The 23,591-nt window shown below is 40.3% G+C and overlaps 7 protein-coding genes across 7 annotated transcripts; 2 read left to right on the top strand and 5 right to left on the bottom strand.

The window, feature by feature from the left end:
- Positions 1 to 10: 10 nt before the first annotated feature.
- Positions 11 to 864, bottom strand: BCR41DRAFT_389601 (hypothetical protein; the record flags this gene model as incomplete). Its single annotated transcript, XM_022028143.1, has 2 exons — positions 11 to 643; positions 828 to 864. 2 exons carry the CDS (start codon positions 862 to 864, stop codon positions 81 to 83), a joined length of 600 nt encoding a protein of 199 aa, XP_021877150.1. The 3' UTR covers positions 11 to 80.
- A 934-nt stretch (positions 865 to 1,798) lies between these two features.
- Positions 1,799 to 3,402, bottom strand: BCR41DRAFT_389600 (hypothetical protein; the record flags this gene model as incomplete). The annotated part of the gene is made up of 5 exons (XM_022028142.1): positions 1,799 to 2,273; positions 2,364 to 2,632; positions 3,118 to 3,193; positions 3,292 to 3,337; positions 3,383 to 3,402. 5 exons carry the CDS (start codon positions 3,400 to 3,402, stop codon positions 2,094 to 2,096), a joined length of 591 nt encoding a protein of 196 aa, XP_021877149.1. The 3' UTR covers positions 1,799 to 2,093.
- A 495-nt stretch (positions 3,403 to 3,897) lies between these two features.
- Positions 3,898 to 5,049, top strand: BCR41DRAFT_425516 (hypothetical protein; the record flags this gene model as incomplete). The annotated part of the gene is made up of 1 exon (XM_022030595.1): positions 3,898 to 5,049. One exon carries the CDS (start codon positions 3,898 to 3,900, stop codon positions 5,047 to 5,049), a length of 1,152 nt encoding a protein of 383 aa, XP_021877148.1.
- A 57-nt stretch (positions 5,050 to 5,106) lies between these two features.
- On the top strand, positions 5,107 to 8,526 carry BCR41DRAFT_425515 (hypothetical protein; the record flags this gene model as incomplete). Its single annotated transcript, XM_022030594.1, has 4 exons — positions 5,107 to 5,776; positions 7,702 to 7,790; positions 7,927 to 8,004; positions 8,230 to 8,526. 4 exons carry the CDS (start codon positions 5,107 to 5,109, stop codon positions 8,524 to 8,526), a joined length of 1,134 nt encoding a protein of 377 aa, XP_021877147.1.
- Positions 8,527 to 9,177: 651 nt separating this feature from the next.
- Positions 9,178 to 10,664, bottom strand: BCR41DRAFT_361806 (hypothetical protein). Its single transcript, XM_022025615.1, has one exon. It carries the CDS (start codon positions 10,569 to 10,571, stop codon positions 9,396 to 9,398), a length of 1,176 nt encoding a protein of 391 aa, XP_021877146.1. The 5' UTR covers positions 10,572 to 10,664; the 3' UTR covers positions 9,178 to 9,395.
- A 5,623-nt stretch (positions 10,665 to 16,287) lies between these two features.
- Positions 16,288 to 19,711, bottom strand: BCR41DRAFT_361802 (6-phosphofructo-2-kinase-domain-containing protein). The gene is made up of 10 exons (XM_022025614.1): positions 19,382 to 19,711; positions 19,206 to 19,256; positions 18,982 to 19,061; positions 18,184 to 18,370; positions 18,037 to 18,064; positions 17,614 to 17,875; positions 17,366 to 17,498; positions 16,997 to 17,251; positions 16,798 to 16,893; positions 16,288 to 16,670 (listed from the first exon to the last, which is right to left on the bottom strand). The coding sequence occupies exons 1-10, from the start codon at positions 19,629 to 19,631 to the stop codon at positions 16,387 to 16,389; spliced, it is 1,626 nt and encodes a 541-aa protein (XP_021877145.1). The 5' UTR covers positions 19,632 to 19,711; the 3' UTR covers positions 16,288 to 16,386.
- A 554-nt stretch (positions 19,712 to 20,265) lies between these two features.
- BCR41DRAFT_400574 (P-loop containing nucleoside triphosphate hydrolase protein) lies at positions 20,266 to 22,377 on the bottom strand (the record flags this gene model as incomplete). Its single annotated transcript, XM_022029149.1, has 5 exons — positions 20,266 to 20,801; positions 20,897 to 20,947; positions 21,076 to 21,210; positions 21,374 to 21,771; positions 21,992 to 22,377. 5 exons carry the CDS (start codon positions 22,375 to 22,377, stop codon positions 20,266 to 20,268), a joined length of 1,506 nt encoding a protein of 501 aa, XP_021877144.1.
- Positions 22,378 to 23,591: the final 1,214 nt, after the last annotated feature.

Below are 23,591 nucleotides of genomic sequence, written 5' to 3'. Positions count from 1 at the left end.
TTGATAGTTTATAGTATATGAGTAGCAATTTCATTTTATTTTGTTATCGAGTGAACAATAGACTATCATGGGAATGATTCTTATTTTTCCTGAGTATGAGTGTTAAAGACCTTTTGAACATAAACGATCATCTCCTCCTCAGTCTTGCTATCCTTGAGAACGAAGTTGCGGCGGCTGAAGTCGATTGGTGCAGCCACGTCATCTTTCATCTGTAGGTAAACGTTTTCGCCTCTTGGAGAACGATCAGATCGCAACTCTGCAATCTCAACGGGGTCGAGGTCAGGATTGTCAGCAATGAACTGGTCCAAGGTACGATCGACAGCCTTGCGCTGCAGCGCAAAGAGACGATAGCCTCCAATAGGCAATGGCTGAGGCTGCTGGAACTTCAAAATAGCAAAGACCTCCTGCTTTCCATAAGGGCGACTCAACACTCGGTCGCGGTTGGCCTCCAGGCGTGCACGCTCGCTATTGGCAAGAGCATCCTTAGTGTTCTTCAGCTCAAGTTGAGTTTCAGAAAGACAGGATAGGGTGCCCTCAAGTTGTGCCTGTGATATTTCAAGATCGTCCTTTGCATCTGCGAGTTCAAGCGAAATAGCAGCAAGCCGCTTGCGCAGTATCTCGATGGTAGTGGGTTCTTCGCGCACTGTTTATGAATTGCAGAGTATTAGTTTAAGAGCAAGCTTCATTGGTGCGCGCAGAAAGCATGTACGTACTGGTTGTCTTGGTTTATAGCGACCTGGTGGAGGAATTCAGGGAGCGAAGGGAAAGGGATGGAGGAAGGAAAGGAATAAAATGGATGTTTCTCATGGCGATGAAAGTGTTTTAACATTTGTGATGTGATAAGGAAAAGAGATGAGATGGCATGATTTCATTGGATGGAAAGTAAATCGCATGACCCTTTGACCTTATGCTCTTTATTTAAAAAAAAGCCACACCGCCCCATCTGCAGGACTTTATCAGATGTGGTGACACGGCGGCGCAGATGGGGTCTGTGCACGGACCATGGGGGCGACTTTTCAAATTCTTTTATAGAGATGAAATCCAAAGTCGCCCCGGCTAAACATTCTACCGCGGCATGGCTCTGGTGGTCGCTCGCCAGAACGACAATTATAAAGAAAAAATATTCCTCAGTCCTGGAACAAATTTATCAATTGTCACTCCTTTCCTTCGTCACGCAAACAACTTTTTTTTTCCTCCCTCAACTTCATCTTCACAGCCTACATTGTCACAATTTTGAACCATCCTGCTACTGAATTAACATCCTTTAACATTTTTATCAAACTTTTCCTATTTTCTGCCTTCTGTCCATTTCATCCTTGTTTTTAAAAAGGTTTGAAATCACAATGAGAAAGACCGGAACATCATCTCGAAACGTATCACCTCGATCTAATCTGTATGAAGAGGGTTCAAGCACCAGTGGGCCTAAAATCCCTGAGCGAACTGAACTAAAGATTTTTTGCATTGTTGAGGGAGAAGCAACATCTTTTTCTGTCAAGGTTCTTTCTGATTGTTCGATTGATGAACTCAAGAAGGTCATCAAGGCAGCGAAGGAGAATGCATTTAAGAATATCGATGCTGACCAGCTCACCCTCTACAAGGTTTCCATCCCTGACGAAGGCAAGACCGTCGTTGAATCAGAAATCCTATCGAAAGAGGCTCTCGCAATCGCGTCAAAGAAGCTTGGGGACATTTTTAATTCTAAACTTCCAGATGAAACTATCCATGTTTTTGTTAAGCTGCCGCCGCAAGGTATGTATTTAGCTCTTGATGGACTGATATTTTCAAATTGATGAAGCTTATTTTCTTTCATGACGTCATTGATTTGACTTCTGAAAGATAACCCTTTATGTTTGGGATGTATCTTAATTAATCAACTAGTTCCTGCTCCATTACCTGTTGTTCAACCTAGATACCCAACACCCCGAGATTGCAGCTTTGCGTAAACAGCTGTCGGACCTCGAGGCATTGACGAAGAATACTTCCATATGTAAGTGTGGATAGATGTGGATAGAATGAATTAGCAATTTTTTTTATCGTTACAGCTTGGAAAGACGGAATTATAACCACTTTTTATGTCTTTTTTATTTTTATTTTTATTTTTTGCATTCTATTGCGTTGCAGCATTGAGAATCATCGACAAAAGAGGAGGAAAGAAGATTGTTTGCACCTTCGTGACGGATACCAAGACGGCAACTCTCGCTGAATTTCATCTTTTCCTTGAGAAGTACTTTGACCAGTTTGCTGAGGACAAGGACCTCAAGATATTCTTGCATCTGCCGGATAGCTCAATACCGACAATGCTCATTAGCGATCCCCAACTTCGGTCTATTTTGGCGATTGCAAAGGAGAGTAGCTGGAAAAACCTTGTCATATCCCTGGACAATCCTGGAAAGAGTTTTTCGAAATTCACTTGGAAAGAAGTGATGGAAGAATACAACGTCGGTAAAGGCCCTGAGTTTCTCCCACTGTTTGATATTGAACCAAGGGCGATGACTGACGATGAGAAGCTGATGTTGGAGGAAATAATCAAAGAATGCAGCCGGAAAAACGAGGCCTACATTTTTGGTCCTAGCTCTAGCGAGTTCACAAGGAACTCGATCGTCGACTCTTTCATGGTTGGAGCCATGCAGTCCTACAAAATGGATATGTATCTTGAGCAACAAGAACTGATAACCGGCCTACGGGGACATGGACCGGTGGATTTTGCTGTGTTGGATCGTATCCACCAGTCGCAAGTTCTTGGAGTCACGGAGGTGAAAAAGGACGATCATGTGAAAGGTATGGCTCAAAATATAGTACAGCTCGACGTCGCACTTCAACAAAAAAAACGAAAGCGGACTGAGGCGGATGACGATGGACAAGAGAGGCCCGCCACACGCATCAAGTCATTCGGCATTGTAACCGACGCATTCAAATGGACTTTCGTAGAGTGCACGATGGAGGAAGACGACTCATTGACGTACAAAGCCAAGGAGGTTTTGAGAGATCTAAGACTCAAGGAGGAGGAGACGCTAAGAGAGGATGCAGAAACTCTCTTTTGTTATGTTCTTTCTCTGTACGATCGCATGAAAGATGAGATTGTAAACAGATTCAGCTATAATAGCCCTGTAGTCTCACGTTCATCTTCAGCATCAGCTTCAGCATCAGCTTCAGCATCAGCTTCAGCATCAGCTTCAGCGAACAAGAGGCGTGCCTCAGGAACTCAATCGTAGTACTCGATCATTATGAAAAATACACCAACGTATTTTGTTCAAATAAAACAGTTCTTCATGATAAAACCCACATAATCACATTGTTTGAATTAAGCTCTTCATAGTCTGGAGGGACATTACAAGTTCTGTTTCCGAGTCATTTATTATGGATAAAGACTGTTTAAAAATACCTATCAATATTTCCGATCATAGAGCGCTTGATAGCCTTGATAGTTTCGGGAAGAGTCACATCGTTGTTGTCTCTCGTCGTATTGATGAGGCTCGGCGCATTGGACACATCATTGGAACAATGTTTAAAAAAATAAAAATAAAAAATGCTTTATGAAGCCAAATAGGCTTTATTACGTTATATTTACACTTCAGGGACGACTTTGAATTTCTTTATAAAAAGAATTTGAAAAGTTGCCCCCATGGCCCGTGCGTATGCTCTGACCTTCACTGTCCTCTCGTGAGGCTTTTTGCTAAGTTTATTTCGGCTCCCCTATCGCATATAGGTACTTTTATCAAGGCCTATCTAACTATCCTCTTGTTGTTTTTTGCGTGGATTTTAAACAGCCCCAAGAAGTCCAAAAAGGAACCTAGAAGACACAGAAGACGAAAAAGGTGAGTTCATCCCACTCATAGTTTTGATGATTCTTGAGGAAGTTTGTTTATTTCATACTCACGTCAGTCTCGCTATTCTTATATGCTCAAAGAGCACCTTGCAAAGCGCTGTCGTTCCTGGAAGCGACATATTGCAGCCGATGGCGAACCCGTAGATTTACCCCTCCATATACTGGATTTGATCGAGAATAACAAGTACGCACCAGAACCCCGCACCAAGTTCCAATCGCTTTTGACGGTGAAGGGTGGAGATCGAATTACTTCAATGGATCTTGGTCAGAGCCCAAAATTCTTTGCGAAAGGCTACCAAGGTCGCGAGTTTTTTGTGACCGAACAGATGATGAAGCTATGGAATGAGCTCGAGAACAGTGAGTGGTCTGTCCAGAAGTGTTTATCGGGTCCAATGGGCGTCGGTAAATCATACATTTCATGGTTCCTTGTGGCCAAGGCATACGCACATGGTTGGCCAGTGCTTTATATTGCCGATGCTAGTAAGCTTAGCAATTGTGACACTAAAACTGCCGCATCAAAGCTGATCTGTCAAATCTTCTTATCCATCAACAAAGATATTTTGACAGCCTCAGAGCTCAAAGAAATGGTCGCAATTGAAACATCGAAGGATCCTTATGTGAATAGCGCCACCTGTATCTTTGCTGAACTACTCCAGTCAAGAAGTCAAAAGGCATTATTTGTCGTGGATGAGCATGGTGCACTATTTCCAGAAAGTAGTAAGTCTGCGCCCGAAAGGTTCCCATTTTTAGGGCCTCTACAGACTTTCAACTCCTGGAACAACTCAAATAATGCGAGAGTAGTGTTTAGCAGTACGGTAAGATTTGCAAAGCTCATTCTCAGAGACGCATCACATTATGTCGAGTATGTTGGTCCAATGTCGCCTGATATTTTCAATAAGCTACTGGATGTGATCATAGATAATCGCTACCCAACAGGCCGCCAACATTTGAATGAGCTACGAGGCGAGATTCAAAAAGCCACCGGATGTGTGCCACGGGAACTCAATATTTTTTTTGGCGAAGACATTGAAGGCATTGAGCTCACAGCTAATGGGATCAAGCAACGACTAAAGGATTATGAGGAGGATCGCAAAGAACAATTCTTGGAGATCTTGAAGAACTGTTATAGTAAAATTGAACCGATATTCCAACCAACTACTCGTCAAGCTCTAGTCGATGTGTTTCTGCAAAGCAAGGATCATACAGGACCGCCACTTGATTGACGATTCTACCATTTTGGAATAATGTATGAGTATCGGAACAAGGGCAGGAGTATGATTATGAAGCGCCCAATTACACCAGCATCTGAGGCGGCACTTTTGGGACTATACAGGCTATGTGCACTCCCCAACGACTACATATGTGCCGCAAGGCAGAATATCTTGGAACCTGCACAATTTTCCGATGTTTTCTTTCAGAAGCTTATCAAGCAAAACAACATAATCTTCAAGTCGACTAACCTCGCTGGGAAGGAGGAACAACTTTTAGAGCTGAGAGTCGATGGCTTTGAACATCTTCAAGATCCACCTAAAAGATTTGGCGATGAGGGCAAGAATATCTTGATACATGGAGGCGAACTACCTCGATTCGATTTTATACTTGGCTACACTTTTATTCAAGTTTCGATTTCTAATTTTCAAAAACACAACGAGGGCACTGCAGCAATTGATTTGGCATTTACAGATCGGAAATATTCTAATGGCAGAAACCAAATCGAGTATTTCCTAGACTACACATACGGCGGAACTCACAGAGCAGAAATGGAAATAACAGAGGTGACCAAAAAGACCCAAGCTAAGAATACTGGCGAAGGAAAATCAGTAATCGATAAAAGGGACTTCAAAGTAACGAGAGATGGTGTGCTGTGTCCGGACTTTATGATTTTGTATATTCGCGGGAAAAATGACTTTGATGACAAAGGCAACGAAGTACATAGACCCAATCACACTGGTAAAGTCCAGGAGTATCCCCAGATAAGACATGTTTGTTGGGACGAAGCTAAAAGGAGCTTATTTGGTGATTCACTTTAATTTCAAATAAAATATTTTTTGGGCGATTCCTTTTTAAAAAGACGTCATATTGCAGGCATATTTTGTATATTTGTGGAGTTACGGAGTTACCTGAATCCTTAAGATGGTTGCAAATAGCCGAAGGTCTTCAACACTCATAACTTGGAGAGCCCGACTGCACATTATATTTGCGATAATTATTTCTCTGCCCAGGTTCATGCACATACTTGAGGAAGCAATGTTCGAGTACATAGGAATCTCTCTCAATGATGCACTATGCAATAGGTTGAGACTCCACTCAGTAGAAATTGTATTCACATCAACCATCTTATTGCCACTGTCGATCTACTCAAGTCTCCACTCATTATCTTGTTTCGCCTTTATTTTATTGTTCTTCAAGACGAAGGGCCACACTCCTCGGTGGAATGTTTAGCCGGGGGCGACTTTGTATTTCTTATATAAAAAAGAATTTGAAAAGTCGCCCCCATGGTCCATGCGCGTCATAGAGATCCTCGCTCACTTATTAAGGCGACTGTTCGATGCTTGTTGGTTTTCCAAATCTGCTCTGATTTCACCATAGTTTAGCAGAATTGATTAGCATCCCCTGAATAGCTGCCATCCAAAGGGATTAAATTCGAATGGCCAGGATTTACTGTGTTGTTCAAAACAATAAAACTTGACTGAAAGTCTGCTAATCCTCAAACTATGAGGCAAATAATGCCTCTGAACGCTTCAATAGGATTATGGCGAGCTTTTGGGGTGCAGAAAAGACAAGATTGTCTCTTTTGAGCAATGAAGGATATAGGATTTGTTCCTTGGAGGCAAACTTTTTTAAAACCACGCTTGTTGCTAGTAAAAACACAAATGGTTCCCGTTTTCCGCATACTTTCAGCGCTTCCACAATCCAAGGGCTGTGATGTAGCCATTAAATGTTACATGTTTGTCGAAGTGTTGACACATCCCTTGCAAAAGTTCAGATGTATGCTAAGAATATTGTTTAAGGGACGTAGAGTGGTCAATAGCATGTGGCAGTATTCAGGTGTTTATACAGTATCAGATGGAGTCCGAACAGTCGCCTAAATGCTGCTGTTTTGCTCATGAAAGAAGATTTCATTGCCACAAGTCTTAAAGTTTTTTTGCAGTGAAATTTTTTGTCCCTACTTTTTTCTTTTTTTTTGCCCACGACTACACGAGCTGTATCTCCCCAACAGGAATAAAAGATTGTAATTTGATGCCAAGATGGTAGACAGCTTGTTCGTCACATCAAATAGTAACTCTCGAGTAAGCCTTTTTATATCTACGATCCCTTGCTTTTTGAGAGTTTACATAGAAAAATGATAGCTCCATCGCATTTTTTGTTGAGCGAAAATATATATGTCTTTCTAATAAAGTATGGAATTTTTGCCATGCGTTCGTTACCAATAAGCTTTTTTATACCCATTCACCCAATGCCCTGTCTGGACAGATTGACTGTTTGTCAACAATAACTACTGAATACAAGAGTGGGCGAGGGAACAAAGGAGCCAGGGACATGTCGCGCAAAGTAGTGTTGGATGTTCTGTGTCCTCTTCGTCATAAGCTTTTAGTGAAAGCACCATTGAATATAAAAGGAACCGAGGGATGTCTAAAAATAATAATAATAGTAAAATATCACTCATCCAGCAGCTTCTTCCTCAATACTGCTCCTCATCACTCTACTTTAATCATGCTTCCAAAACTGGGTTTGCTCAGTGCCACCGTGTTAGCGCTCGCCACAGTGACTTCATCCGGCAATGCGGCTCCAAATTTCAAAAAGGGTGTCTCTCGAATTCCCTAGCGAGGATTTGGCTCGCTACAACAGCAAGACCTTTAAATCATTCACTTTAGGTGGCTTTCGTGCCAACGGGAACTCTGGCCTCCCGTTCCCTCTCCCAGAGCTGCCAGGTGACTGTGTTCATTGTACAACGTTGCCCAAAGTACGAAGAAGAATCAAGAGTTGACTACAAATCCGGCATCAAGTCCAGGGCTACCGATGACATCTGCCTTCCTAACACCCAAGCTGCCACTGCATCAATAGGCATAGATTATTTTGTTTCCAGCTCTATGGCCTAGGATGTCGGAATCAGTGCTAAGCTTGAAGAAATCCTTACGATCATGATGGACGCCACCTACACCAAGACCACGACCAGTGTACACTGATACACGCTCACAGTTCCTTCTGACTTTGTTGGACATGTCACGTTCGATACAACATGACCAGCTATACAGTCCTCTACGCTAGCGGAGATAAGGACATAGTCCCTATCCACAAAGTCAGAGCCAACTTCCGTGTACGGTAAGTCGCTCCTGATGGCTTCACAGTCGGACGGTTTGCGTTTAATAGAGTGCAGGAAAATGACAATTGTCTCAATATAGATAGAAGCGTCAAAGTCATTCCCCAAGGATCTCGAGCCCAAGATCGCGGCTAATAATCCCGTTAATCCTATCGAACCCATGTTGTCTGCTCAGCACAAAATTTCAATAGCGTCCTTGACAAGGCGCGCTCTACCAGCGCCAGTACTTGAAGAGATGCTGTCATCGATGATCCTGGATATGTTGAATGGGTCTACTATGAACAAGCCGTCAAGAGCGATGCATGCCAAAAGTGTATTGCCTACGCTGCAGACTGTTGCCGACCTGTTGAAGGACAATGAGTACGGAGACGACAAATAAGAATCCACTGACTTGACTGTGAATGCCACTCAAGTAAATGAAGCACTGTCCACTCTGTAGTATAAAGATCACTGATTAATGCTAGTTGCATAATAAAAAGCATCAAAGAAATATAGGAAATCTCACGCCATTGAACGTTTTTTTTTTGCATAATTTTCAGATTGCCACCAAAAATGATGAATTCGGATAGAGCACCATTGAGAAAATATATATATATATACATCAAATATCCAATTCGATAATCTAAATAATTTTTTATTATTTAATATTAGTTGATGAGGATGATTGGAGAGGCTGTACAATTGACTCTTGAGATGCAAAGCAAAACATAAAAAGTAGATGTGAATATAACAATGTCTGTTAAACAACTAAAAAAGAAGAAAAGTAAAAAAAAGAAACTCGAACGCAAAAAAGCGGAGAATGAGAGGAGAGGAGGATGGGCTGCATGGAGGAAGATGGCGGTTGCAGAAGCCGTACACGCCATGTTAAAAAAAAAAAAAAAAAAAAAAGAAGAGCGCCGCCATCTTGCTCATTCTTAGTTTGGATACACTCCGCGGGGTCCAGACCAGTTAATAAATAAATATGAAAAAGTAATCATCGCCATGTGTGCTGCTGTGTAACAACCATAACCTTGTATCGACCAGCTACAACTTTTTTTTTTTTTTTTTTGTTGTCCCTTTGTTGTTTTCATGGTTGATGTGGGTTATGATTGTCGTATGGAGGTATGTATGTAATTGCCGCGCAAAATCAGCAAAAAACATGACAGATGCTTACGAAGATGTGTGTGGGAGTAAAGAATATGGGGCAAGAGGGTCCTATAGCCGTCACGAAGAAAATGGATTGAAAGAGTCCTCTCGCTGTCAGCGCTTTCAGGCGGCTGAAGCAGAGCGAGACTTGTTGGCGCTGGTTTTCTTCTGTCCTGTTGTTGGAGCTGTGTTGACAGAGTTAGGATGCTTAGCGCGCTTATGTCGTAGAAGGTCGTGCTGGCGAGTGAACTTCCAGTGGCACTCATCGCAAGGGAAAGGCCTGGCTGTCGTATGGGTCATCAGGTGTGAACGCAAGTTGAATGGCCTGGTAAATCGTCGGTCACAAACAGGACACACGTGGATGTCCTTGATTTCGGGAACCATGTTAGGGTCGAGCAACTGTTGGTTATGCGAGTGACCAAAAGAAGAGAACGATCCTGATGAGGAACGGCGTTTATCTTGACGGACTGGAGTCTTTGGAGAGGGTGCCGGGTCCTTGGAGTAGGGCGAGCTGTAAGGGGCGCTGACTGATGTGTTAATAACCATAGACTTAGATCGGCTCGCCTTGGTAGATCGAGCGTGAGTAGGCACATAGGTAGGATCAGAGTCATGTTCTAACTCCTGCTGTTGGTCTTCTTCTTCGGATCCGAAATCTGATTCATTGTTATCACTCTCGTGAATATCCTCCAGTGGTGAGCCCACAGGCGAGACTGACTCGATTGAATCGGTGGGTAACTGCTCGCCACAAGGGAATTTTCCTGGACATTTGCACAACATTGATAGCTCTGTTGTCATGGGCTGTTGAGTGTTTGAAAATGCATCGTGCTTGAACAACGAACACGTTCCAGATTCCAGATCAATTGGGTTCGTGGGCGGAGTCAGCTGATGATAGCCACCAGTCTGTGAATACATCGCCTGTGTAGTTGGGGAAGATGGGGGAGCCATAACCGGAGCAGAGGGATAGCCACTGACTGCAGCCTGTCGGGTTCCGGCAGCGTTGTTCATGGGAAATAGGTCAAAATCGGAAGCGACGGCCATGAGAGGGGACTCGAGATAGGGGCTGTTGCTGAGACTACTGCTGCAGCTGCTAATGATGGGGCTAGGACTGAAGAGAGAGCTCTCAAGGTTATCAAATTGCTGCAACAACAAACGATACATTTCTTGTTCTTGTTGCTGTCGTTGAACGGTTTGCTGTTGCTGCTGAAGTGGATGCTGTTGCAATATGGGGATTGGTTCTGTAGAAGTCACATACGCATTCTGAATAGCCTGTGGTTGGGAGCCATAAAACATGGTACCCATCTCAGTACCGACGCTCGGGTACTTGTGGAAAGCAGGAGCAGGAGGAGAGGTAGGAGGAGTTCCCAAACCGATTTGAGCCACACCATTATACTGGAACTGCTGTTGCTTTTGTTGAAGTGGAGCATACATCTGATACTGCGACTGCTGCTGCATAAAGTCATTAGATCCATCGATATCAAGGATCTGATGGTAAATGGAGGGCTCATTTGGTAAGAACATTGGCATGTCAAGATTTTCGAGCTCAACACCAGTCTCAGGTGAGGAGAAAGGCGACGACGTGCAGGACGACGTGCAGGACATGGGCGAGTGAAAGAAGGCCTGGTGATTATTATAGGTGACGTTGATATTTGCTTGCCTATAAATTGGCACACCGAAATATTTGAACAGTAAAAGGGACTGTTAGAATGGACAATGGACGGGGAAGGAATAAGAGAAAAAAAAAAAAATAATAATAGCTAAAAGGGGGGTTGGGTATGCAGGTCTGCGCAGCAAGAGAATCTTTTGTGTCAAACACATTCACAGGGGACTTTTGCATTCGACCATCCCGCCACGTACATTTCCTTATTTGGTAGTAAAGTCGAATGTTTTTAAGAGCATAAAGAATGGCAAAACAAAAGACCCGAGCTAGCAGGGACGAGTCATACAAATGAAACGGCGCACTCGATGACAAATCCAACAAAAAAAAGCAGTCCAGCGTCAAATGACTCTGTCCGTATACACAAGGACAACAGGGACCCTATTTTGCTCATCACCCAACAACTCCTTCTATAAAAAGCATCTCCCCTTGATCTAAACACACACACAGGGTTCTATATACAATGACATAAAATAAAGAAACTCAAAATAGGGAGAATAGAGGATGGATTTTTTTGTTTCTTTTTTTCTTTAATGGGCGCATGAAATGGATTTAGAGGTAGAGGAAGAAAAAGATAGAAAGGATTAATACAAAGACATTCTTCAATTAGTGGAAGTCCTGAGAAAGATAGGACTAGAGATAAATAGCCCTCATACCCAACCACCCAAATGCCCAATAGCTGGAAATTCTGGTGAAGGAGGAAGAGAGAAGATCAGGGGAGGGAAAAGGTCAATGATTGAAACATGCTGTTGATACGATTCACTTACATTATGGAGAATGTTTGTGTGATGTGAATGAAGTTAAACTAGAATTGAGTTGCTGAACTTTGCTAAATACAGAGAGAGATAAGAGTGAGAGTGAAAGTGAAAGTGAAAGTGAGAAGAAGGGTATATTGGAAATGCAAAAAATGGATAGGGAAGAGGAACTTGCTGGCAGTGTTATGAACAAGGAGACAGGGTCTTTATGATGAAATGGCTGTAAAGCATTGGCGTAAAAGTCAGAAAAAGAAAAAGAGTAAAAAAAAAGAGGTGGGAGAAAGTGGGGAAAAGACCCCTCAATATATAGTTTTTTTTTGTGAAGTAGAGTGGGAGAAGGTCAATTGACGAGCGACGCTGTGCCCAGGTCAATTGGGCGATTAAATTGAAATGAAAACTATTCTAACCGGATAGCAATTGAGTCACTTGATGAAATATAAGACTGGAGCAAAACCTTAAACCCAATCCTACTGTTTTCGTATAATTGTATTCATTACCATTGACGATTGAATTAATATCATAAATGTTCTATATACTATATATATATTTATTTTATATCGATAGAATAAAGAGTCAAGGGAATTTGTAAGCTGAGGAAATTTATTTACGCTCCAACAGATTCTATTCGTCTGAATTGATTAATAATGCACCTTCCTCCCATCCTTCCTCTGTCCTTCCTTGTGCTCTTTTTCCTCAAAATCTCTTTTCTGTACATGAACATGTGTATATATATATATTTATATATATAATATGCATACAATATTTATTTCAACCGGGCAACCGCCAAGTTCGCATTTTGGTTCGCGCAATTACTTCGCCCATGTAGAACCCAATCAATGGAACGAATCGGTAACCATCATCATTGATGTAATTTCTTTTGACAGCTATTTGCTTCTCGCTGTTTCACAGCTCTCTTCTGCTTAGTATTCGTCAGTCTTTCTCTCTCGCCTGACTACGGTGCAGGTCTTTTTTTTTCTTTTTTCTTTTTGCCTCCAAAACCTCCAACACAATACATCGCTTTATATATTTGTATACAATTGAGTTTGGATCCAGCTCCAAAGGGCGATGTCGCTTCGTGTGTGCGCTGAATAATTCAGAGCGCTTTTTCAAAATAAATAAATAAATTTGAACGAAAACGGCGTCTCCAAGTCTCCAATCACTCCAATTCACGTTTGATTGTTTCCTTCTGTGATGTTCTATAGCGAATCTGAAGTCCTTTTTGATCTCCCTCTTTTCTGTTGTTTATTTCATTTCAACTTTATATAATCTACATGTATACATCGTCGTGACACGTAAAAAAAGCTCTATCTTAAATTAACTTGTGCACCCTGCCTTTGTCTCTAGGCTGCTTCTTATTCCTTTACTTTTAATCGAAAAAGCTTGCTTATACACGTTCAAACAAAAAAAAAAATAAAATAAAAAAAAAAAAAATGAATAACGATAACAAGAAGGATGGTCTTACTTTTTCTCTCTTTGTTCTTTTTTTTTTAAAAAATAAAATAAAATAAAAAAGCAAAATATATAAATATATATATCATAATGTTTTATCATAACGAACGAACGAACGAACGAACACAATCAATGGAAAAATATTATAGGCGAAAATAACGAAATCAGATAACCAAAGCGAACTAAAAAGGATTGAATAGTGTCATTTTATGAACGTGTCACTTTTACAGTTGATCTCCACGTAAAAAACCCTTATGCTCAAAAAATAAAAAATAAAAATAAGCACGACGCGCGTACATGATCGTAATACTTTTTCCCCTTGATCACTGCCCAATAACGCCTCATCCTTGTCAATTTTCAGTACTCCAAACGGGCTTTTTTTTTTTTTTTTTTTTTTTTTCCAGACGTTCTATGCCAAGCAGACATGTTCTGTAGCAACCAGCCTCAACATGGCTAAAATAGAAAGGGTGTTCATTGAAGCAAAGCCCTCCTTTTTTATGAATGTTCCAAACATAAGCCAGTGAACAGGAAGAAAGTAGATTTCCCTTTCTTCCTCTTCCCCCCAGCCATCCTGAGACAGCGTGATTGGTGGTAATTATTTTTATTTGTCTTCGATCGACTTTCTTGTTCGCTCCAACAAAGGCCCTGTCATGCGATGTTTCTAGGCCGATTCATGGAAGGAGTTTGAGCCATCCCTTCTCCCACTCCCCCCCGTTTCGCTCACAAAAAGGAAAAAAGAGAAAGATCATAAAGATCATTCATTATGATGATTAATGGCAACTGATTTGAAAAAATAGTCCAGGAATAAATATTAACCCATTGCTGAGAAAAAGAGGGAGGGACAGAATAGGGAGGGAAGGGGCCAAGACTTACATCCCTCCCCCAGCGCCCATCATTCGCGCTTTCAAACTTTTTTTTTTTTTTTTTTTTTTTTTACCCCACGCACAAACGATAGAGTAGAGAGCGCAACAGGAAAAAATCTCCTTTTTTGATCATGCGATTCGTTTGGCAGTGTAACCAATTACGCATGCAGCGTTGTTTATTTTCTCTTTTTGTTTTGTTTGCGTGGAAAAAAAAATACGCTGCAGACATTGCTCTCTTTTCATCATCAAACGAGTCAAAAAGAAAAATGGAAACAGGGGCCATAGCCTTGGACAAATAACATTCATGTATTATATACATATACATATATAAATATATATATATATAATATATCATTTTGTGGTCCACATTGTCAAATGAATATTTATAGTTCTTGGCAACGGCAATTCCTTTTCTCCTTATTCCACTCCACTTGGGACGCATTTTGCTGCAACACATTGGGCTCGTTCCTAATCGGTAATAGATGCTTATTATTACTAGATACATCTATACATTCAATCTTGCCTTTATTCATCGATTAAAGAAAAGAAAAAAAAAAAAAAAAAAAAAAAAAAAAAGCTCTTATAATAACGAGTTGCAGTTTTGTTGATGTTCAACAACTTGGACAAACGACACAAGGTCTCAACTTTGGAATATCAACTTTCTTTTGCAGTCAAAGACATGTTGAGGAGAATCATTATTTCTGTCTTTCTTTTTTTTACATGTGTCAGTGCTACGTCCTGCATCAGCAACTAAATCTAACAACTAACGGAGAATTTATTGACAACAATAATCCAAAGATAACAAATGAGTATTCAAAAATGTCAAGGAGAGGTGAGTAACATGTATACAGATGTATATAAAATATTATATTTACGATTGTATTTAGATGTGGCATGACTACGCAAACTTTCCCTCTCTTCTATTTTTCTTTTCCTTTTCCGTCTGCCTGCTTTTCTGTTTATTTGTTTTGTTGGCTTTCTGTAGTACGTATGCGCGCACACGCAACAACTTTTTGTTTAATTCATAGCGCGTATAGCGACGCGATTATTAGAGCCAAGAAGCCAAGCCAAGAAGCCAAGCCAAGAAGCCAAGGAACCGAGAAGCCATTGTCAGAACGTTTTTTCTTACGGTCTATTGAGCATGGTCACGGTCATAAATATCTTGGAATCATGGCTTCCTCATCTCTCAACTTATACGCTCCAACGAAATTACGCGTACATTATTATGAAACCGCGTTTTTTTTTTTTATTTCTTTTATCTTAAAATAAAATATAGAAAGTTTAAGATATAAATGGCAGGCTGAATATTCTTCCACTTTTCCATTTTGTTTCTCCCCAACTTTGCACGAAATAAGCATGGGTGATCATTTTGGGTACATGAGCTCAGCTTGCAGCTAAGAAACGCGTACCTCTTGACAAATGAGGGTTGCACCAAGAATAGTATTATATAAATATATCTATATATATATATATACAAAGGGATAAAAAGATAAAAAAAAAATAAAAAAAGATATAAAACGCAACTCTATCGGAACAGTAACTCGAAAAGGCAATGAAAAAGAGCATTGTACAAAGATCAAAAGAGGAAAGGCCGGTCAAGACGATCATAAAACGTGTTGAGGGAAATTAAAAAAAAACGGTTACAAAAGTATATATGATTATAGTCTGCGTCTATGTCTGTGTATGAACTTTGTGAAAGGAGAAAGTATTGATCCGCTCTGTTTTATTGTAAAAAATGATATCATCAAAGTAGAGCGCTGCTACCTGTCCCTTGTTCAATTGACACGAATGAGCCAAGTAACTTTACTCTCTGAAAAGGGATCCTTCTCTCCCACATGGACAGACAATGCTGATCCAGAGGTAAATTTTTTTTTTTTTTTTACACAAACAATGAGCAATCAATGGGATAGTTTTAATTCTTATTGATTTCTTTGAGAGAGGAAACTTTATTGATCAATTAGTATAGGAAGGTCTAGCTATATTTTTTTAGAATATTAGTGGCAGTTGTCGACTAGAATGTTGCTAAACTACCTACACATCGCTCATTTTAGCCAGTCTAGCCACAAATGACGCGACATCAGCAGGAGAAGCAAGGTAAAATTTGTAAAATATGGATCCATAGAGAAACAAAAAGAGCTTGGTCAAATGACCAATGGACGCCGCCTTTGCATCTAGGATGCTGATGCTGATTAATCACACTTACGCGTGCTCTTGTGACTGAATGTCTGTTATGGGCAGTTACTCTGTTGATTGATTCAGGGTTTTTCAAATCTAAAATCCATGTTGCTTGTTCTGTTGTATCTTTTTTTTATTTCATTCATTACATTCGCAGTTCGCATCTCTAATAACAAGGGTTGCCTACTAGTATCAGTCTCACTACGCAAGTAAACTCACTATTTATCTGCAGTAGGTTCCTCAAAAAACCAATCCAACTCTTCGACCCATTTGAACTTTCGAACCACAGTACCATGAGGCTTTGGTTCTACGCAATACAGTGTGTGTAATGGAACCTCCATCTCCGGCATTTTGGATCGATCAATGTCCATCAGATAACCCAACAGGATACGCATAACAACACGATGCGTGACAATCAACAAATCTGATGTCATTCGTTCCAACTCGATGATCAATGGGTTCAGGCGTTGCACAACATCCAAGTATGACTCTCCTCCCATGCCTTGTTATTATGTATACAAATATAGAAAAGTTAGAGTGAGCAAAGGTTTTTCATATCCTGTCACTATAACAACTAAAGGGTAGTTAAATCCAAGCCTATTGTGAAGGGAAAATAATCTAGACTGTACCTGGATAGCGGTAGAAAAGCTTGTTGATCCGCCGCGATTCAAATTCTTCAGGATACAACTGCTCAATTTGGTTATACGATAGCCCCTCACAAATGCCTTTGTTCAATAAAAATAAAATAAAAAAAAAAATAAAAAAAATCAGTTGGACTCCCTTAATGTACTAATTGGGTTTATCTTTCGCATCTGCATTTACACTCACCTGCGTAAATTTCGTTCAAGAATCGCATATGCTTGATATCATATTCTTTGGGATCAAATTCTTCCACGGTCTCTTTGGTTCTTGTCAACATGCTCGTCCACACTGCAACAGTCCTCTCACGTGGATTTGAAATTGCCATACCAGCTTCTGCTTCCAGCCTTCTTGAAACTTCGTTCTCCCGCCGCTGATGTTTGATAAACCGTGATAAACATGCGCCATATCTCTTTCCTCTAGGTGAAAGTGGTGCATCCCCACCTAGGGCAGATAAACAACAAATACAGAGTAAGCCATATATAACACATCTGTCAAACTACATGTACAATCGAAGCAAAAAAAAAAAAAAAAAAAAAAAAAAAAAAAAAAGCCTACCAATCTTTCCCATAATATTATCAATGCTTTCTCCGTGTCGTGTCAGCCATATGCACCGTGGAGACAAGTTGAAATTCATCAAGTAGAAAATACATTGTCCTGCGAGATATCCTTGAATATTATAAGCAATGACCTAGTCATACATAATAAGCCCAGTGTAAGATTTCTATTCACCATTTCAGAAAAGAATAAGCTTTTTTTTTTTTTTAAACGTCAACATTAAAATACCGTTAGCCTCCTTCTATTACCTTCTTTCCGACATTGATCAATTTGCAATACTGAATCCCATCTTCTTCATCCTCTTCGTCTAGAGTTTGATATGCTCTTTCGTAATTTTCAAGACGTTTTCTAAAATCATCCCTTGCCTGCTTCTCATCCATCCCTTTGTAATCTGGTGAGCTCAATTTCATAGTAATATTGTGCGCCAACACCACTGGATCCGTACATATTGACTCAATGAAAAGCACTCTGCAATTTGGTTCGGCTTCCAGTCGCCTCAAAAGCATTTTTCTATTGAAGTATAGAAAGAAATTGAAGTTTCAATATGAATATAGATACATTTTTTTTTGCCGTGGGTTTAGCTTGCAAAAGTAAACTCAAAAGTGCTCTAGAACAGAATCGAGATGATATCGGGTAAATAAAACCATTCTTTGTCCTTGTATTTTCTTTACCTTCGTTCCCGTGAAGAATTTGTGGCATCTAGTGTGATTAAAAAGAATAGATAGGGCAAACAAAAGCCACGATGTAAAAGATAAGTCTATAGTCGTTGGAGCACAAAGACATAAATAGATAAGAAACCTGATGGCTCCTCTCCTTACCATGGATCCCAACACGTCCCCCCAGTTTAAGCCATGCAATGAGCTCCTCTAAGCTTTCGAGCGCCAATTCGTCACGTATTGTCTTAGCAGTGCTGTTTTTAGGATCAAAGAACGCATGCGAGTGGCTGGTTCCATTCTTGTTGTCACCTTTAGAGGCGATTCTGCGTCGGTTTCCAACGTTGAATACCTTTTGGTGTGTGTGGGGTTGAGATAAGGTGAAACAAAGCAACAATCGCCATGATTAGTTTGTTTAAATAAGCTAATCAAGATTTACAAAAAAAAAAAAAAAAGTACAGACGTCGATTATGGTAACAGAAAGAAAATATCCGCAGTTGCATACTAATGTTGGAAGAGGATAAATAAGAATGGAGGTCGTCTGTATGCTGAAGATAGAAAATATGAGAGCAAAGAGAAAGGACGGGCAAAGGCAAGTGATGGGTTGAATGAGTAAGGTGAGTGAGCGAGTCTAATCCAATCCAATTACACGGCTGTGATGGTCGCATTAGAGTTCTCCGCGTTTTTTTTTTTTATTTTTTTATTTTTTTCACTTTGCAGTTATCATGGTCCATGGGAAATAAGAGCCGAACACTCTCTTATCAGTAGATTACAAAAAACAGAACTAAGAGAAGGGCGTAGTCCATTTCTTGGAATAAAAAGCACACACACGGATCGCTCGTCCAGCTTATCTCGTATGCTGGCCTCTTTTTTTTTTTTTTTTTTTTTTTGTTTTGTTTTTGTGTCCACTGTGCCTGTGTTGTGCACAATGATTTGTTCCTTTCATTCTTCTTTTTTTTTTACCTTTGTATCGTATTGAAGCCAGGTCAGATATCGCTGTAACTTCTTGACCAGGTAGCTCTTGCCTCGTGCGGGTAATCCGACTGTGGTGAAATGGCAAAAGAAGAGGGATTGCATGAATAGTCAGTGAATGATGATCCTTTGTTCACAATAAAAAGGTTCACAAATTAATCAACACAGCGTTATCTGTTTGCAACGGTAATGATAAGTATTAGAGGCTTGCTTACCCATGATAACAACTAGCTTGGATCCAAACTCGTGTTGAGATTCCTCGAGTTCTAATGTATTTCGTGTTCAAGGAATATTTAAAAAGCCGTACTCTGGTCAATCAAACTGTAACCGTGCGTCCCAGTTTTTTTTTTTTTTTTTTTTTGGGCATGCAATGTCTTTTCTTCTCATTTACCTTGCGGTAATCTGGTCATGACAACACCAGGTTGATCTATTGAGCACAAACTCCTCCTCCTGAAGGCTGAAGCAGAGTCGAGATAATCAAATCTTGAAGTTATAGGGACGCTGCTGCTAACGACAGGAGGCATAGTACCGGTGTTCTGCACACGCGCTATTGTAGTGGGGATGGGAATGATGTCCACGGAACCTGTAGGTTTAGTGCCACCGATCATCGGTTGAGTAAATTGAATAGGGTCTTTATGCATGGTTGGATACTGGACAAAAAAAAAAGAAAGAAAGAAAATTGGAAAATGAGGTATTTTTTTTGTAGTTTGATAGTTTGATTGCAAAAGTTTGTGGAAAAAAAAAAAAAAAAAAAAAAAAAAAGTTGAAAAGCTGATAATGTTGGATTAAAAAAGAGGAGTTAATTAGCTGGATCATGTGATATTAATTGCTTGAGCAAGAGCATTCACTTTTCTTGATGCATTTGAGATATGGACATCATTTTGTGACATGTTCATGTATTTTGTGATACCAAGGGTTTCATTGGTAAGAGACCTAGATGGAATGCATTCTAAGCAATTGCGATCGGAAGTACTTTTTAAGTTTATAGGTTTATGATTTTATTAAAAGATACGGGATATGTTTAGAAAGAGTTATGTTGTATGGTAAATAATATGTTCACGAGGCTTGCTTTGCCGAAAGGAACTCCATTTTGTATGTCATCATGAAAAAGATGCTTTGGGAGTTTCTTGAGAAAGATATACATTGCACACGTAATCTTTCTTTTTCTTTTTGTCTTTTTTTTTCTTTTTTTTTTTGTCTATAATGCATACAAATGTGCAAAAAAAAAAAAAAAAAATAATGTTTGTATATTGTATTTTTCTCTATTTCCCCCGACTATCCACGGTCAACATCGTATTCCCATCCAGGAAAGTCCTGACGGTGTTCAAACATGTCAACAAGCTTTTGATTGAATGGTTCAAAAACGCGTTGCAGACGGAACCGAGTGGCCAATTCCAAAGGAGGATCTGAAAAAACTTGCTGTGAAATAGAGGGCCCTGCTGAACTGCTGGCAATCCTGCGTTGATCATAGTCAAAGTCCATATCCTCGCCCGAATTGGCCAAGTCACCTTCATCCTCAGTCATAACTCCGTTAACACCACCAAAGATCTTGTTGTTGTAAGCTGCACTATCATGCCTTAGTGGTGCCATTGGATCAGTTCCAATTTCAATCGGGAAATTCATAAATGGCGAGGGGTCGAGGCTCAAAAAGTGTGACAACCGGACCATGGTTGATACGGTTGATTTCTTGTCGTAAAGGTCCTCTGTCCTCAAAACTAAGATCTTTGTGAATGGAACATGCTTCACAAACTCATGCAGCTGAGAATAGTATAGACCCTTGACGATCAAGTTCAAAAGTGGAGCAGGAGGGTCTAAAAGATATAAATATAAAATAGCAAAAGTAGGAATGAGCAACAAGGTATTTTAATGCGTACATTGGTGCTAACGTTCATGAATTCTGCATTACCTCTAGCATTGTTTGCTCTTGGGCGATTGGGAAGGCCCATTCGCTTTGCAGCTATGAACATGAAAATAGCAGCAAAATTAACCCATCAGTATGCAACGAGTTTTTTTATGTTGGAAAGAAACTACGAGCCCAAGAATTAGGATACTATATCACAAAAAACCTCAACCATCTCTACTTACTCTTAGTTGCCTCTTCAGAGTGACAGCGAAGAAATTCAGTCCACTTCTTACTTCCAGGCCGTGCAATACATTCCTTCAAGATAAGTAACTCCTCTGCGACAATTTCTTCAAAACTATATCCTGCAGCATATTGTTCTAGAAGCAAAAAAAAAAAAACACAAAACAAAAAAAAAAGATTAGTCAATCATACCAAAGTTCATAAAACATAAATACAATTACTCCGGTCATGGTCATGGTCATCAGACCGATGGTACTATTTCATACACGATTAAATATTTTTTGCAATGATAGGACATACTTTGTTCTAAATAGTTGAGGTAAGCACGATCAATAGGATCACGGAAGATAAAGACGACCTTAATCTCAGGCATGGTGCTAGCAATCCTCTTGCTCGCCCCATTCATGTGCAAATAGCTAGGTGCACATTCTCCCACGAGAATCTTTTGGTCATTATAATTTGGGGCCTCTTGATGGTCTATGTTGACATGACTGAGACCATAGTGTTGAATATGAGGAAGAGATTCTCCTGATAGAACTGGATTATGTGCAGTGACAGGAATATCCTTAATAGAGGGGAAATGCTGCAGATACCACTCCAAGTTCTTAGTTGCTGGGTCAAAATCATTGTAATTTTGTGACCCGAAGAAGGGTGTCTCGTCGCTGTCTGGAAGGTCCAACATGGAGGCATTGCCAGTTCTAAAAATACGGTTATTTTTCAAACATCGTGCACACAGAGCTCGGCATTAGCATCAATCTCTCATCTAGGCACTATTTTCCATAGCGCAGCAATAGCAAAAAGCCTGTAATTCAAGAGCCACGAAAAAGAAAAAAAAGAAGAAAAAGAAAAAAAAAGAAAAAAGAAACAACAGCCTTTGCCTGGACTCCTGTTGACAACAGATATGTTTATACACATTACCTCTCATACATCTCGTTCGCCTTCACTAAATCCCATACTTGAGGGTGCGTGCGGAAGGCTTCATAAAGGACATCGGCACCACTGTGCTCAGCGCCAGCAATCATGAAGCTTGGCACAATTTTTTTACAGATTTGCCAATGCCGTCCATTTTTGCACGCAGGGGGGAAATAGATGGTGGTGCTGCGCTCCTTCTTGGTCAGTCTTTTAGGAAGAATGTCGACATTCCCACCACGATCATCTTCTAATGCGGTAGCGAGTGACTTTATCCTGACTTTTCCTTTGAATTGAAGGCTATGAGCATATCGCTCCATCATGATCCGCTCAGCATCCTGTGGGTCGGCTTCAAGAATTCCAGAGAGCAGGTTCTTTGATGGCAAGCGCACCATAAAGATCAGGCATATGGAAAGAAAGGAGCATACTAATGCAACCCTGCGCATGCGCGGCATGATGATTCTAATGTTCTGTTGTCGTTGGTTATGTGTCTGCAAGCTGCTTATGACTTTTTAGATTTGTTTTTGCTTCGTTTTAAAATAAAGTCCGGACTAGACTTCCCGCCAACAAAGGGATATAGGAAAGAGAATGTGTATATGCTTTGTGAAGGAAATCAAAGGCGAAACGACAGCGAACAAAAGATGGAACAAGTGGTGATTTAAAGGAGGTGAAGAAAAAAAAAATGTCGTTGTATGATATTGGTATAGAAGAAACGGGAGCTGGCAAAAAATTGTACGCAGAGAACGGGAAGAAACAAAAAAAAGTTAGAGTGGCGAATAGGTAGACGGAGGGGTCCGGCGAGACGAATGGGAGGATCAAGCGATCAAATAGAGAGATGAGTAGGAGGCAGAAATAATTAGATCAAAGGATTAACAATTGAAAAAGAGATATGGACGATGGAGGTGGAGTGGGAAAGGATTGTATACAAGCAAGAGAAAGTGGAATGGGGGAATGTAGTGGATGATGTGTTGTTCTGATGAAAGGATTGACGGCAAGCGAGCAAATCAAGCAAGCAGACAGCGAGCAAGAACAAGAGGAGGGAGTAGAGAGAAAGAAAGAGGAATAAAAAGGGATAGGTTTGACACCTGTTGGGCTACAAAACGTCCAATGGGTTGCAAATGCAAAAGCAAAAAAAGAAAAAGAAAAAAGGGAAGTGTTCAGTTTCAGAACTTTCTAACAGTCTTTCCGTGGGGGGGGAAAACCAATGTTGTGTTCTAATCAAAGGCTGGCTGGATGATAAGCGGGGTTCTCATCTGCATCCACACGGGACACTTCACTCCCACTTGAGGCAAATATTTTTTTTTTTATTTTCTTTTTCTTTGTGTAATTCGAGCCATGCCTTTTTGAAATTTAATATTTACTGCACACAGCATAATAAATATGTACATGTACATGAAGGAGCACAAGGAGCGCCAGAAAGTGAGGAGGCAGGGATGGGGTGTAGCTGACAGTAATATCACCAGCAGCAGACGTTCGGGATTCAAAATAATAATAATAATAAAAGTTACTTTTTACTACTTTTCTTGACTTTTTTTTTCTTTGTCTTTTTTTTTTGCTCTTGATACATATTACATGTCAACCTGGGCTCTGGTCGTCGGCTCAGACTCAG

This window comes from Lobosporangium transversale (genome assembly GCF_002105155.1).
Source record: "Lobosporangium transversale strain NRRL 3116 chromosome Unknown BCR41scaffold_50, whole genome shotgun sequence".
Taxonomy (NCBI): Eukaryota; Fungi; Mortierellomycota; class Mortierellomycetes; order Mortierellales; family Mortierellaceae; genus Lobosporangium; species Lobosporangium transversale.
The sequence above is the reverse complement of the archived record's forward strand: the minus strand, read 5'-3'. Positions and strand labels throughout refer to the sequence as shown.